Source organism: Podarcis pityusensis, assembly GCF_964106645.2.
Source record: "Podarcis pityusensis genome assembly, chromosome: 6".
NCBI lineage: Eukaryota > Metazoa > Chordata > Lepidosauria > Squamata > Lacertidae > Podarcis > Podarcis pityusensis.
The window spans coordinates 3,513,536-3,529,685 of NC_138030.1; the positions used below are offsets into that span (position 1 = coordinate 3,513,536).

At 49.6% G+C, this 16,150-nt stretch overlaps 1 protein-coding gene across 1 annotated transcript; it reads left to right on the plus strand.

Moving 5' to 3' along the window:
* The first annotated feature begins 1,510 nt into the window (after nucleotides 1-1,510).
* On the plus strand, nucleotides 1,511-12,334 carry NRSN2 (neurensin 2). The gene is made up of 3 exons (XM_081011643.1): nucleotides 1,511-2,525; nucleotides 8,507-8,700; nucleotides 10,978-12,334. The coding sequence occupies exons 2-3, from the start codon at nucleotides 8,512-8,514 to the stop codon at nucleotides 11,380-11,382; spliced, it is 594 nt and encodes a 197-aa protein (XP_080867769.1). The 5' UTR covers nucleotides 1,511-2,525; nucleotides 8,507-8,511; the 3' UTR covers nucleotides 11,383-12,334.
* The last annotated feature ends 3,816 nt before the right edge of the window (nucleotides 12,335-16,150 follow it).

Sequence of the window (16,150 nt, forward strand, 5' to 3'; positions counted from 1 at the left end):
GAGGGCGTTCCACAGGGCGGGTGTCACTACCGAGAAGGCCCTCTGCCTGGTTCCCTGTAACTTGACTTCTCGCAATGAGGGAACCACCAGAAGGCCCTCGGAGCTGGACCTCAGTGTCCGGGCAGAATGATGGGGGTGGAGACGCTCCTTCAGGTATACTGGGCCGAGGCCGTTTAGGACTTTAAAGGTCAGCACCAACACTTTGAATTGTGCTTGGAAACGTACTGGGAGCCAATGTAGGTCTTTCAAGACTGGTGTTATGTGGTCTTGGCGGCCACTCCCAGTCACCAGTCTAGCTGCTGTATTCTGGATTCGGTGTAGTTTCCGGGTCACCTTCAAAGGCTGCCCCACATAGAGCACATTGCAGTAACCCAAGCGGGAGATAACCAGAGCATGCACCACTCTGGCAAGACAGTCTGCAGGCAGGGAGGTTCTCATCCTGCGTACCAGATGGAGCTGGTAAACAGCTGCCCTGAACACAGAATTGACCTGCGCCTCCATGGACAGCTGTGAGTCCAGCATGACTCCCAGGCTGCGCACCTGTGTAGACCGTACTGAGCTACATTCCCAGCAGGGGAAATGGCTTGGATCCAAAATTAGTTCATCCTGAGTCCCATTGCATGTTCATTTCGTGTCTGAAACCCCATTGATCTGACTGAGAACGGAGTATTATTATTATTTATTAAACTGGTTATTGACTTTCTCTTGCCCAGGGCAAACCAAAGCAATTTCGTAGACTTCATAGAATCGTAAAGTTGGAAGGGACCCTGACGGCCATCTAGTCCAACCCCTTGCAATGCAGGAATTGGCGGCAGTCCCATTAGGGGATTGAACCTGCAAGCTTGGCGCTGTCAGCACCACGCTCAAACCAACGGAGCTCTCTAGGCTTGGTTAATTTACCCAAGTACAGCCAACAGAGAGAAAGCCATGGCTGATTTCTGCATGAGAAACAAGAGCGTTTTGGAGTGTTCATGATATGAACCCCCACATTGCAGGCTCAAGTCGTATATACTGTATTTTTCTGTGTATAAGACTAGGGGTTTTTTCCACCAGGAAATTAGGTTTAGAATTGGGGCTCGTCTTATACACAGGTAGTACTGAGGGGGTGTTTCTTAATTTGGAGTCCCCCAAAATAGGCAGCGTCTTATGCATGGGGGCGTCTTATACATGGGAAAATACGGTTTATATATGTGTGTAAATAAACCACATAGCATGAAAACACCACAGTCTCTGCTGTGCCTCATTCCTGAAGGAAATACAAACTCATTTTTTTTAAAAAAAATAATAATTCTAATTTTAAAAAAAATAAAATTAAGACCATACGAAGAGGTAACCCAATACTGCACCACACGGTTACAATATCATCAAATTGCCCAAATATTTAATCAGGACAAAGCAATAGGATTTGAAAAAGAAGAATCAAAATTACAAACAGTATTATTACAAAACTCGAAAAATAATACATCCAAAATGTATAATTTATTATTAGAATGGGAGTTAAAGGATGAAGAAGTAAAAGAAGTTATGACTAAATGGGCATGCGATATAGGTTACGCAATTCGGCTGGATCAATGGGAGAAATTATGGAGATGTGATATTAAATTTACGGCATGTTACACAATCAGAGAAAATTTGATGAAAATGGTGTGCCAGTGGTACTTAACTCCAGGAAATGCAAACTCTGGGTAAGCGCCTGGAACCAACTGGAATCTCACACTGCTCAGAGATTAAAATAATAATAATAATAATAATGTCCCATCTGATGAAATCGGGGTGGCCTGCAACAATATTTGAATCCCACCATTTCTCCATGGAATGGACAGGTGGGCTGTGCCCCCAGTTCTGATGGTGGATCCTAAGCCCATTTAGCGCTGGAGGGGTGTCAAAACCAGTTGCCTTCTGTTCGGGCACAGAGAGCTCCATCTTTCCCGCAGAGCTTGTGTTAGTTTCCTCCTGTCCGCCGGGTCCCAGTTAACAAGATAATTGGATTCCGCAGAAGCTGCCACGTTCATCCTCAGAGAGCGAAAGTGGCTCTCCCTTCTCAGCTTCCCGGCTGCCGGGCTCCGAATATTTGGGGCCTGCCAGAGGTGTGGGCAGCCGAGGCCAGACGTGACTCAGCCAGGCGGGCAGGGAGGCGTTGCACTCTCGAGAAAGCTGCTCTCGTCCCCGTGGAGACATCCGTTTCCGAGAGTGACTGACTCAGACACTGGCAGCCTGGCACTCTGGAGCTGCGATCGCAGCCGCCGGCGGGCAGCAAACCTCGTCTCTGCCTGCTGCCACAGAGGAACGGCTGCCCCGCCAAGCACCCTGCCCGGCTGACCTGGCTGTGAGGGGGTGGCAAAAGGGCATTTGGCATTTTGCTGCCTGGCACGGATGACGCAGCCTGCCTCCTTCGTGAACCGGCGGCAGTGGCGGCTGCCCTGTCTCTTCCACTCCGGCGGGTGCCCACCTGTGGCTTGTTGCTGCCGGCGGAGAGGCAGAGAGATGCGCTAGGAGGCCTTCTTTGGCTGGCACCAAAAACGCAGGTGAGGAGCCGCGGCGGAACAGATCTTTGTTGGAAGTCCCAGGAGAGATTAAATGAAGCACTTCTTGGCCCTGTTAAGCTATGGGACTCCCTGCCACAGCAGGCAGGGACGGCCACCCGCTTTGAAACAGGATCGGACCAGTTAGGACAGGGCTATTGAGAGCTCCTAGCCAGGATGACTCCACAGTTGAAAGCGGCAATGCCCCTGAATGCCAGGTGCTGGAAACCACAGGAGGAGGGGAGAGGGGTCTTGGGTTCGAGTCCTGCTTGCGGGTTTTCTTATTGGGGCATCTGTGAGAACAGGATGCTGGCCTAGATGGGCCACACTAGTCTGATCCAGCAGCCTCTTCTTATGTTCTTATTAGTAGAGGGGAAGTGGATAGGGCTAGCTCCGTCACGTCTGCTATACCAGGAGGGGGAAGAGAAGGCCCAGGCCATGACCTGCAATGACTCTGTTTGTCATGGTCTGGTTCATGGGCAACTGAACCATGAATCATGGGCTGGAGACGTAAGGACCGGAGGCAAGATGGCGGGGTGGGAGCAGAACGGGAGTCCAGAAGCCAGGAGTCAGGAAGCCCAGAGTCCGAGGGTCAGAGAACCAGGAGTCAAGAAGCTGAGGGTCCAAGGGTCAGGAAGCAAGGAGTCACAAAGTCAGGGGTCCGAGGATCAAGCAGTAAGGAGTCAAGGAGTCAAACGTAGCAAGGCAGGGAATGTGCTGCTGTGGCAACGAGCCAAAGGGAAGATGCTGACCTTATATCCCTTCCTGGCTCTTGCCACCAGGTGCTGTGAGTTACCAATCAGCCTCACCTGTGAGGCCGCGCCTTGCCTCTTCAGAACAAACTTAGGAAGGCCCCAGTCCTGCAAAGTCCTATTGGTCACAGGGCCTGGCTCCAGCACGCACGCCTGACACTGTTCTTCCTCCACGGCTGGAGTAATAATAATAATAATAATAATAATAATAATAATTTATTATTTATACCCCGCCCATCTGGCTGGGTTTCCCCAGCAACTCTGGGCGGCTTCCAACAAAATATTAAAATGCCATAATACATCAAACATTAAAAGCTTCCCTAAACAGGGCTGCCTTCAGATGTCTTCTAAAAGTCTGGTAGTTGTTTATCTCTTTGACATCTGGTGGGAGGGTGTTCCACAGGGCGGGTGCCACTATCGAGAAGGCCCTCTGCCTGGTTCCCTGTAATCTCACTTCTTGCAGGGAGGGAACCGCCAGAAGGTCCTCGGCGCTGGACCTCAGAGTCCGGGCTGAACGACGGGGGTGGAGATGCTCCTTCAGGTATACTGGGCCAAGGCCGTTTAGGGCTTTAAAGGTAGTGCCAATACTTTGAATTGTGCTCAGAAATGTACTGGGAGCCAATGGAGGTCTCAATAGATTAGTTGCCGTTTCCGGGTCACCTTCAAAGGTAGCCCCACATAGAGCGCATTGCAGTAGTCCAAGCGGGAGATAACGAGAGCATGCACCACTCTGGCAAGACAGTCTGGGCAGGTAGGATCTCACCCTGCGTACCAGATGGAGCTAGTAAACAGCTGCCCTGGACACAGAATTGACCTGTGTCTCCATGGACAAAAATTTAAAACAAACAAACAATGAAGATCCCAGGGCGGTTCACAAGAGAACCTCTCTAGCCACTGCACAACACTGCCTCTCAGTTTGCGGAAGACTGTGCTGTTGAATAAAAGCAATTAAAAGCAACAGCAGCCTTTTCCTCTCCCTGCCGGGTAGCCTAACCTTGCTGAAGAGTTTTAGGATACAGGACGGAGGCTGGGATAAGGCCCTTTCCAGAAGGAGGAACTCCATGGGTTCAGCGCTTGCTCCCTCCCCACCCCACCAGCCCTTGGATCTGGGTCTGGCTCTCAGCATGCTGAAGGATGGAGCGGGCTTTGCAGCCATCCTCCCTCCTCTCTGCGTGAGGTGGTCCCCATGGCAACGGCCAATCAGGGAAACAGGATGCAGCCAGCTCACAGCCAGGCAGGCTGAACTGATGGGGTGGGGTGTGGGGAGCAGAAAGGAAAGCGGGAGGGAAGGAGGGGGGAAGGGCAGCCAGTCTTCCTAGCACAGGGCTGCAAGGAGGCATTGCAAAGAGGGGCAGTGCGGCATAGTGGCTAGCGAGCGCTGGACCAGGGCCTGGGAGGGACCAGGGTTCGAATGCCCACACGGCAGCAAAGGTCACCGTGGGTGACCTTGGGGGCCAGTCATTTCCTCTCTCAGCCTAGCCTACCTCACAGGGTTATTGTCAAGATGGAATGGATGTGGAGGAGAACCATCTCAAGCTCTTTGGAGGAACAGGCGGGGTTATAAATGTGATAAATAAATAAATTGCTGCGCCCGGATGCTTCTCGGAGGTGCAGGAAAACCTTCTGCACTTTCTGTCTGAAGGATCTGAGAAAGTTTCTCTGATCCAAGGTGTTGGTTTTGTTCCTGGTTTGTGTGTGTGATGGTGCAGGAACAGCAATCTTCTGGCACTCCCATTTGTATGCAAACACACCCCTTGTTTGCAGGGGATCCCATGCCCCTCCCAATAATAATAATAATAATAATAATTTATTTCTACCACACCCAACTGGCTGGGTTTCCCCAGCCACTCTGGGCGGCTCTCAACAGAATATTAAAACCACAATAAAACATCAAACACTAAAAACTTCCCTGAACAGGGCTGCCTTCAGGTGTCTTCTAAAAGTCGGAGAGTTGTTTATTTCCTTGACATCTGATGGGAGGGCGTTCCACAGGGCGGGTGCCACTACCGAGAAGGCCCTCTGTCTGGTTCCCTGTAACTTGGCTTCTCGCAGCGAGGGAACCGCCAGAAGGCCCTCAGCGCTGGACCTCAGTGTCCAGGTAGAACGATGGGGGTGGAGACGCTCCTTCAGGTATACCAGGCCAAGGGAGCATTTAGGGCTTTAAAGGCCAGCACCAACACTTTGAATTGTGCTCAGAAACGTCCTGGAGGCCTCTCCCCATCTTCTGAATCTGGCCCCCTCCCAAAGCTGCTTCTCTTTGCAAAATGGTCCCCTCCCAAAACTGCTTTTACGTATGTGACTGCTCTGTTACGTTCACTTATTGATTGATTTCTACTATCTACAGTGGTACCTCTGGTTAAGAACTTAATTCGTTCCGGAGGTCCGTTCTTAATCTGAAACTGTTCTTAACCTGAAGCACCACTTTAGCTAATGGGGCCTCCCACAGCCGCCGCCACGCGATTTCTGTTCTCATCCTGAAGCAAAGATCTTAACCCGAGGTACGATTTCTGGGTTAGCGGAGTCTGTAACCTGAAGCGCCTGTAACCTGAGGTACCACTGTATTTATTAAATTTATACCCCGCCCTTCCTCCCATTCATCTAAACAATACCTTTAAAATAAAGCAAAAAAAACCTAAAAACAATTTGTTTGTAATGTGTAGTTTGCCCCTGGCCACAAAGCTCATGGTGGGGGAGACCGTAGGTGCATGTTTCAGCCAGTCACGTAGCTCTTAGACAATCCTACCTCACAAGGTTGTGGTGAGAACACACCAAAAAAACCCCAGCGAGGCCAGCCCTGCATGGTCCTCCTAGATCAGGGATCTACAACCTTTAAGACAAAAAGAGCCACTTGGACCGAAGAAACTGGGAGCCACAAACCATTGCGACATTTAAAACAGTGGGGAGTGTTGGGGCACACAATGCGCCGCCTCCCCTCGCTAGTATCCGCCCTGGAGCCGCGGCAAAGGTGTAAAAGAGCCACATGCGGCCGCGGAGCCTCGGGTTGCTGACCCCTGTCCTAGATGGAGGAAGAGATGGACATGAATGCAATACAGTGGTACCTTGGTTCTCAAACTTAATCCATTCCAGAAATCTGTTCCAAAACCAAAGCGTTCCAAAACCAAGGTGAGCTTTCCTTGGTTATGCAAAACGGATTAATCCGTTCCAGACTTTAAAAAACAACCCCTAAAACAGCAATTTAACATGAATTTTACTATCTAATGAGACCATTGATCCATAAAGCAATAATCAATGTGCTGCACTATAAAATAATTAAGATGTAGATGATAAAAAGTAAAAATAATTTTTTTCCTTACCTGCACTGATGATAGTCGTTGTTTGGATGGCGGGCTTTTATCCATTTCCACAGTCACACAATCAATTAATCAATCAATCAGTAGCTGAACTGGGTTCCACACAGTCACAAAAACAAATTAACCGAAGAAGCCTCAAAAACAAAAACGCAAAATGAATAGCAAAAACAAAAGTGCCAAACTTAATCCGTTCCGGAAGTCCGTTTGACTTGAGAAATGTTTGAAAACCAAGGCGCGGCTTCTGATTGGTGCAGGCGCCTCGGAAGCAATAGCCGACAGCCACATCGGACATTCGACTTCCGAAAAACATTCCAAAACCGGAACACTTACTTCTGGGTTTTCGGTGTTTGGGAACCAAGGCGTTTGAGATCCAAGGTACCACTGTATAGAAACAGAGCAGTCCCTCCATCTTTCCAGAACCAACAGCATCCTGCCAAACTCGAAAGGGGCTCACGATCAGCTTACAGATGGGGTGGGGGTCTCCCCTCAGGCCACCCAAAAACGTCCCCAGTCTGCCCCTGTCAGTTGCTGAAGCCAACAAGTCATTTTGGAGAAGGGCCCAGCTGTTATCACAAGTGCCCTTAATGGAGAAGGATCCGTTAATAAACGCCAAGAAGATCCTCTTCTCCTGGAGCTATTCTGGGTGAGATTCCAGGGATGCATGACGGCAATTGTTTCAGGAAACCAGCATATTTTAAGCCGAGGTTAGATGCCTATCTGTCATGGATGCTTTAGCTGAGATTCTGCAGGGCGTTGGACCAGATGACCCAATTCTAGGGTTCCATGATTCAATGCTGAGTTCACATTCAAACTAAGCTATCATTACAGTGAAAGGTGGACTATAAAGAAGGCTGATTGCCGAAGAATTGATGCTTTTGAATTCTGGTGCTGGAGGAGACTCTTGAGAGTCCCATGGACTGCAAGAAGATCAAACCTCTCCATTCTGAAGGAAATCAGCCCTGAGTGCTCACTGGAAGGACAGATCCTGAAGCTGAGGCTCCAGGACTTTGGCCACCTCATAAGAAGAGAAGACTCCCTGGAAAAGACCCTGATGTTGGGAAAGATGGAGGGCACAAGGAGATGGGCTTAGTCGTCCCCGACTCTTCGTGACCCCCTGGACCAGAGCACGCCAGGCACTCCTGTCTTCCACTGCCTCCCGCAGTTTGGTCAAACTCATGCTGGTAGCTTCGAGAACACTGTCCAGCCATCTCATCCTCTGTCGTCCCCTTCTCCTTGTGCCCTCCATCTTTGCCAGCATCAGGGTCTTTTCCAGGGAGTCTTCTCTTCTCATGAGGTGGCCAAAGTCGTGGAGTCTCAGCTTCAGGATCTGTCCTTCCAGTGAGCACTCAGGGCTGATTTCCTTCAGAATGGAGAGGTTTGATCTTCTTGCAGTCCATGGGACTCTCAAGAGTCTCCTCCAGCACCAGAATTCAAAAAGGGAAGCAACAGTATCACTCTATTCTGCCTTGGTCAGACCACATGTGGAGTCCTGTGTCCAGCCTGAGGTTTGGAAAACAATCAATAACCCTCTTTAAGAGAGAGGGGGAAATCCTCCAACGAGCCCCATGAAGATTCAGCATGTCCAATGGGCACAGGATCCTAGCTGGGTGCTGCTGGTAATGTTAGTGCAGACAGAAAACTGGGAAGAAGTGGGGACGGAATGGAGCAACCTGGGAGAGGTCATGGCCGGCCGGTTGAGCAGGGAGCACTCCAGGCTGCAAAATTTAGTTGCAGGTCCCATCTGTATAACACATTCTGTACCTGGTGGTGGAACAATCCCATGACCTGCAGACCCGTCCCAATATTCAGTGCGGTACCCCATTTCCTCTTGAAGTCCTTCCTGTCCGTCTGGTTTCGACGGAACAGCCGGCCGGCCTCTTGGAACCGAGCGAGCCTGACGCGTTTGCTGTGCCCCACTCAGGTCCAATGCCCACATCCTGCCAACATTCATGCGGCTGCAGCCGGGGCCCAGGCATGGAGCGGGGGAAATGGTACGGGGTTCGTTCCTACCTGCACCTCTTCTATGAGGACTGCACCGGAGCGAATCTGGACGACGAACTGGATTTGCCCCCAAAATCTCCAGCCAGCAGCGGCTGGTCCTCTGTCCTCTGGAAGGTAAGGACTGCAACAAGTACCTGCCTTTTGTTGTTGCTTTCAGGCCTTTCAGACTAAGCACCTCTGAACATGCGAAGAGTTCTTCCTTCTCCCCACCGCCAGCGTTTATTAAAGCAGCTTAAGAAAAACAGCCCCTTGAGCATGTGCAGAGTTTATTTGTTAGGGATATAGGAAGCTGCCTTAAATCGAGCCAGACTGCTGGTCAATCTAGCTCAGGAATGCCTACTCTGGCAGGCAGCAACCATCTAGAGCTTCCAGCCCAGGAGATTCCCTACCTGGGGATGCTGCCAGTGGGGTGGACCAGGGACCTTCTGCATGCAAATGGGAGGGGGAGTGTGGGGGCAAACCCAGGGCACCTCTGCAAGGGAACAGGCAGCCAGCGAGTATTATAGGAAGGTAGCAGTGATTGCTAAGGCCAGGCCAGGCAGATGCCCCGTCTCCACTGGGAGCAACCTCAGGTCAACGAGGACCAGGCAGCTTCTGGGATGACTCTGGCGCCACCTGCAGACATGTGCTGGAGCATCCTGGCGCTCCCAGAAGGAGCATGGGGTTCTGGAGGTCACGTCCTGCCACTCACTACAAGCTTCAAGCTCCAGGGTTTGCACCTCCTGGTGCCACCTTGGCTGGGTTCACCCCTGGGCGATTCGAGAGCTCCACCCAGCTGCTGCGCCCACTGGCTAGGAATCCTCTGCCACGCCGCACTGCTGCCCCAAGTCTGGGATTTGTGGTCCCTTCCTTGAATTGCAGGGATGGTCTTCGGGGTGCAGACTTCAATCTTTAAAAAGCTTAGGGAGGGGGCTAATGCAGCCTTGCCAACTGTGTGCCCCCTCAAATGCACCTGGGGAGAGCCAGGTTGGCAAAGGCTGAGCCACAACCAGCCCGAAAGCATTTTTTCCATTAATCTCAGGTGTGCACTGGGTGATCCTGGTATTGAAGTGTGTGGAGAAAGCACTTTGCATGCACTCAGAGGCACTTCTGGCATGCTCAGAGGCCAGTTCTAGGCATGTTAGGGTATTTTGTTTTGACTTTCCTTGTGTTTTTGAGGAGGAGGCGGCGGTGGCGAACAATAATAATAATAATAATAATAATAATAATAATAATAATAATAATAAAATACCTCTTGCTAGAGGGATGCAGGTGGAGCTGTGGGTTAAACCACAGAGCCTAGGGCTTGCCAATCAGAAGGTCGGCGGTTCGAATCCCCATGATGGGGTGAGCTCCCATTGCTCGGTGCCTGCTCCTGCCAACCTAGCAGTTCGAAAGCACGTCAAAGTGCAAATAGATAAATAGGTACCGCTCCGGCGGGAAGGTAAACGGCATTTCCGTGCACTGCGTTGGTTCGCCAGAAGCGGCTTAGTCCTGCTGGCCACATGACCCGGAAGCTGTATGCCAGCTCCCGTGGCCAATAAAGTGAGATGAGCGCCGCAACCCCAGAGTCAGCCACAACTGGACCTAATGGTTAGGGGTCCCTTTACCTTTTACCTCTTGCTAATCTGGACTGTAACCCTATTTAAATGGATCTCTTCCCCGAAAGTTAGCATGCACAGGATCGTTGTTTTATGGGGAAATCTCCAAAGGTTGCTTCCTTTCTTACCGTCTCCGCGGCGTCACGCCAAGTGCTGTTGACTTAATTGAACCACATTGCAGTGCACTGAAGGGCACAGCCATCTGCCTCGATTTGCCCAGACGCAAGAACGCACAGCCAAAACTTCTCGTTCCACAACGAAAACCGCTCTGTGTGTGTACACAGTGATAATAACATAATAATAATAATTTATTATTTATACCCCGCCCATCTGGCTGGGTTTCCCCAGCCACTCTGGGCGGCTCTCAACAGAACACTGAAATAAAATAACCAATAAACATTAAAAGCTTCCCTAAACAGGGCTGCCTTCAGATGTCTTCTAAAAGTCTGGTAGTTGTTTATCTCTTTGACATCTGGTGGGAGGGTGTTCCACAGGGCGGGTGCCACTATCGAGAAGGCCCTCTGCCTGGTTCCCTGTAACTTGGCTTCTCGCAATGAGGGAACCGCCAGAAGGCCCTCAGAGATGGACCTCAATGTCTGGGTAGAACGATGGGGGTGGAGATGCTCCTTCAGGTCTACTGGGCCGAGTCCGTTTAGGGCTTTCAAGGTCAGCACCAACACTTTGAATTGTGCTCGGAAACGTACTGGGAGCCAATGCAGGTCTTTCAAGACCGGTGTTATATGGTCTTGGCAGCCGCTCCCAGTCACCAGTCTAGCTGCCGCATTCTCATCCTGTTCTTTTCCACCCCCAGGTGACCCTCTCGGCTGGGACCCTGCTGCTGCTCATTGGCGCCTCGGCTTTGGCCACGGGGTACCTCCTGCCCCCCAAGTTGGAAGGGATCGGCGAGGGAGAGTTCGTGGTGCTCGACCAGCAGGCGGTGGAATACAACCACGCCTTGGGGATCTGCCAGGCCGTGGGCGCGGTTCTATGCGCCCTGGCCGGGGCCCTGCTGACCGCCTGCCTTCTGTCCTCAGGGCTGCGCAACTTGAATGGAGGCGGCAAGTGGGGGCAGGACGGCGAAGACCAGGAGGAGCAGCTGTCCCCCATCTTGCGGGAGGGCTCCCCTGGGCAGCAACGGGGCGCCATTGTCACAGCAGCTCCTGTGCCCTTCAGAGACCCGTGGCTGCAGAGCATTCAGCCTAAGAGAGAGCCGTAAACCCAGACTTTTCAAGAGGGGAAGAAGCCATGCGCCGAGGCCCACACAGGATATATTTCCAAGCTGTCGCTTCCCTCGTCGAGCTGTTTGGTGCATCATGCTTTGAATGTCATGTTTCGAACCAGTGGCTCCCAGACTTTTTCAGGGCACCGTCCCCTTGGTTCCATAAATTCACCCCCAGGGCCCCCGACTATTCTGAAACGTCTCCCTTAATAAGGGGACGTGGGTGGCGCTGTGGGTTAAACCACAGAGCCTAGGACTTGCCGATCAGAAGGTCGGTGGTTCGAATCCCCGCGGTGGGGTGAGCTCCCATTGCTCGGTCCCTGCTCCTGCCAACCTAGCAGTTCGAAAGCACGTCAAAGTGCAAGTAGATAAATAGGTACCGCTCCGGCAGGAAGGTAAACGGCGTTTCCGTGCGCTGCTCTTGTTCGCCAGAAGCAGCTTAGTCATGCTGGCCACATGCCCCGGAAGCTGTACGCCGGCTCCCTCGTCCAATAAAGTGAGATGAGCGCCGCAACCCCAGAGTCGGCCATGACTGGACCTAATGGTCAGGGGTCCCTTTACCTTTACCTCCCTTAATAAAGTTTGAAATAACCCGAAATTCAGTCTTGGTTCTTCACCCCTCAGTTTTGCTTCAGTTCAGGAAACCCTTCTGGGGCCAAGAAGAGTAAGTTTGCCAACTCTTGAAGGGACAGAAGCTTTGCGCCGGCAACAGCTGCATGACAGGCCGCATTCAACAGGCTATCTCTGCACTGTCACGCCTGAAGAATCCGCACCGGTTGGATTGCTGCGGTCTGCACAGTTCTCAAGGTCACAGAGAGTTTTCAGACAAGAAGGTGCCACCGGCGATTCTCGTGCACTCGTCTGTTTAAATGGAAGGGACGCAGAGCCACCAGGCCTAGATGACAGCATTTCCCCTTTCTGGTTCAATAAAGATCAAAATAAAGGAAAATGCTTGGATGGAATCGGTTTCATTGGCTGAGCGGCAGCAAGTGTTGCATGACTGGTCTTTGTCAGGGTTCAGTTAATCCACAATCTGATTTTATGAAATAATCCTGCTCCCCAAAGATGGGGGTAGGGCATTTTAATTATTAATTATTATTATTATTAGACACTGAAGTTGAGGATGATTTAGCTGGACCCAGTGAAGCAACAGGGTCACCAGGATTCACACTGAGGAGAAGTTATTATTATTTATACCCTAGCCACTCTGGGCAGCTTCCAACAAACATAAAAATAATAGTAACAATCTGATCCAATATAAAAAGTAAGAATACCTTTAAAAGAAACAGCTTATTTCAAATAAGGCAATACTTTATTCAATATTCCATTAGAATCCAATAGTAAATAGTAAAATTAACCATCAGCAAATAATAATTAAACCTTTTACACTCAACAATTACACTAAATAATTACTAAGCTATAATCAATAAAAAAAACACCAGCAAATCACAATGCATAAAATACCACAAAACATACAAAACCACGTAAAGGGATCAAACCGAGAAACAAGAACACACAACTTATAAAATTACTTTTTAAAAATATATCTAAGGTAAGTTGAGAGTTACCTGCATCCATTGAGAAGAAAGCTCTGCACATGTTCAGAGGAGCCCTGTCCTTAGGCTCATACAACACACACAGCAGGGGCTAGATTCAGGTGGGTAGCCATGTTGGTCTGGCGCAGTTGAAATAAAAATAAATAAAATTAGAAAATTGTCCAGTAGCACCTTGGAGACCAACTAAGTTTGTTCTGGGTATGAGAATGCGTGCACACTTCTTCAGATACAGTGAAACAGAAGTCACCAGACCCTTATATATAGTGAGAGGGTGGGGTATTTCTCAGAAGGGTAGTAGGAGATGGGCGATTGGCTCAGTGGGTATGGAAAACCTGTTGACGACTGTTAACGACTGCAATTAGTCCTACAATTAGTCCTACAATTTCTTTTTTAAAAAATTTTAAATTTTTTAAATTTATTTTGATAGCAGAAGCTGATTTCTTTACGAAAGAAAAGCACCGAGTGCAGAGTCCTAGGCCATTTTAAAAAGCAAGACATTACAAATGAAATTAATATATGCAATTAAAACAAAACAAAACATCCAACTTCGCTGTTGAGGAAGGGGGAAGCCAAAGGGATTCTGCACATGTTCAAAGGCACTTTCTGCTGGACAAGCTTTTTAAAAACACAAAAGATGGCAGTCCTATTCCCTTCCTTGCGAGAACTTTCAGGTCTGTTGTAGGGCCGCTTCCAGCACTTGTCCGCTAGGGGGAGCTCTAAACCAAATCCTCAAGGAGGGACAAATCAGCCGCCTAAACTAATCGCACAAGCCAGATCTGCAACAAAATGATGCAGTGTGGCGTACCTTGAACAGGATACTCCATTCCATTCCTAGTCTCCTCCTGATCTTTTGTGTCCTCCCCTCCACCGCAATGGCCAGCCAGCCAGCATTTCATACTCAGTCCTCACCGGGCTGTTTTGAACCCAACCTTTTTGTAAACCTGTCGTTAAACCTCTCTCTTGTGTGTGGGTAGTTCTGTTTTGGCTACATAAGAGACTGACATATAGGCAATTTAGTTTGCTGCTAGTGATTTATAATGAGTGATTTACTAGAAATCATAGAATCATCGAGTTGGGTCATCTAGTTCAACCCCTGCAATGCAGGAATCTCTAATAATAATAGTAATAGTAATAATAATAATAATAATTTATTACCCTGCCCATCTGACCGGGTTTCCATGACAGATGGCCATCCAATCTCTGCTTCCAAATCTCCAAGAAAGGAGAGTCCACAAATTCCCATGCAAGACCCTTCCACTGTTGAACAGGTCTTACTCTTGGAAAGTTCTTCCGGATGTTTAGTTCGAATCTCCTTTCTTGTTACTTGAAGCCATGGGCTCGAGTCCTACCCTCCGGAGGAGGAGAAAACCAGCTTGGTCCCTCTTCCCTGTGACAGCCCTTGAGATATTTGAAGATGGCTATCGTATCTCCTCGGGACGTGGGTGGCGCTGTGGGTTAAACCACAGAGCCCATAACTTGCCGATCAGAGGGTTGGCGGTTCGAATCCCAGTCACGGGGTGAGCTCCCATTGCTCGGTCCCTGCTCCTGCCAACCTAGCAGTTTGAAAGCATGTCAAAGTGCAAGTAGATAAATAGGTACCGCTCCGGCGGGAAGGTAAACGGCATTTCTGTGCGCTGCTCTGGTTCGCCAGAAGCGGCTTAGTCATGCTGGCCACATGACCCGGAAGTTGTACGCCGGCTCCCTCGGCCAATAAAGCGAGATGAGCGTTGCAACCCCAGAGTCGGCCACGACTGGACCTAATGGTCAGAGGTCCCTTTACCTTAAGTGTGTTGCCCAGCCCTAGGTGTTGTTAGTAGGGATGTGAGTTAGTAGGGATGTGGGAAAAACAGCTTGGTCCCTCTTCCCTGCGACAGCCCTTGAGATATTTGAAGATGGCTATCATATCTCCTCGGGATGTGGGTGGCGCTGTGGTCTAAACCACTGAGCCTCTTGGGCTTGCCGATCAGAAGGTCGGTGGTTCGAATCCCCGTGACAGGGTGAGCTCCCGTTGCTCGGTCCCTGCTCCTGCCAACCTAGCAGTTCGAAAGAACATCAAAGTGCAAGTAGATAAATAGGTACCGCTCCGGCAGGAAGGTAAACGGCGTTTCCGTGCGCTGCTCTGGTTCGCCAGAAGCGGCTTAGTCATGCTGGCCACATGACCCAGAAGCTGTACGCTGGCTCCCATGGTGGGAGTGAGTTCCGCAGTTTAACAATGCAACCATAGAAGCAACTCAGCAATGTGGCGGTTCAAGGAAACAAACCAGAGCCCTGTCTTCAGGCTTTGCTGTATGGAATGACTGGGTTAAAGAGAGCGGAATAGGAAATGTGGTAGGGAGAAGAAGTACCGACAAAAGAAGTATGGCAGACAAAATTAATGGACTACACAGAATTGGATAAAATGACAGGAAGGATTCAAAACCTGCGGGACCAGAGATTCACAGAAGATTGGAAGAAATATACAAATTATTTGAAGAGCAACTGTAATCAACAAATTACGCTAGTAGGACTACAAGAGGATTTGCAAGGAGGAATATACGAAATATTGCAAAGAAGAGAAAGAAGAGAGATATTAGTTATGAGATTTAAAAGTAATAGTGAAAATAAGAAATGCAAATTAAGTGAATAGATTGGAAAATTTTCAGATGTGATTGATGGAAGTCAAAAAAACTGTATAAGATGTAAAAGTAAAGGTAAAGGTAAAGGGACCCCTGACCATTAGGTCTAGTCATGGCCAACTCTGGGGTTGCGGCGCTCATCTTGCTTTATTGGCCGAGGAAGCCGGCGTACAGCTTCCGGGTCATGTGGCCAGCAGGACTAAGCCGCTTCTGGCGAACCAGAGCAGTGCACGGAAATGCCATTTACCTTCCTGCCAGAGCGGTACCTATTTATCTACTTGCACTTTGACGTACTTTCGAACTGCTAGGTTGGCAGGAGCAGAGACTGAGCAACGGGAGCTCACCCCGTCACCGCCGATCTTCTGATCAGCAAGCCCTAGGCTCTGTGGTTTAACCCACAGTGCCACCCACATCCCAAGATGTAAAAGTACGTCTAACTATTGCTGAAAATGATATGTTGAAAAACTAATAAAAAATTTATATATATAAAAAAGGAAATGTGGTTGGGGCTCCTACAGTGGGTGGGGTGGGGGGCACAAAACAGGAAACTGCTAAGCCTGTGCTCAGCGGATCCCAGCAGATCCCAAAGGCTCA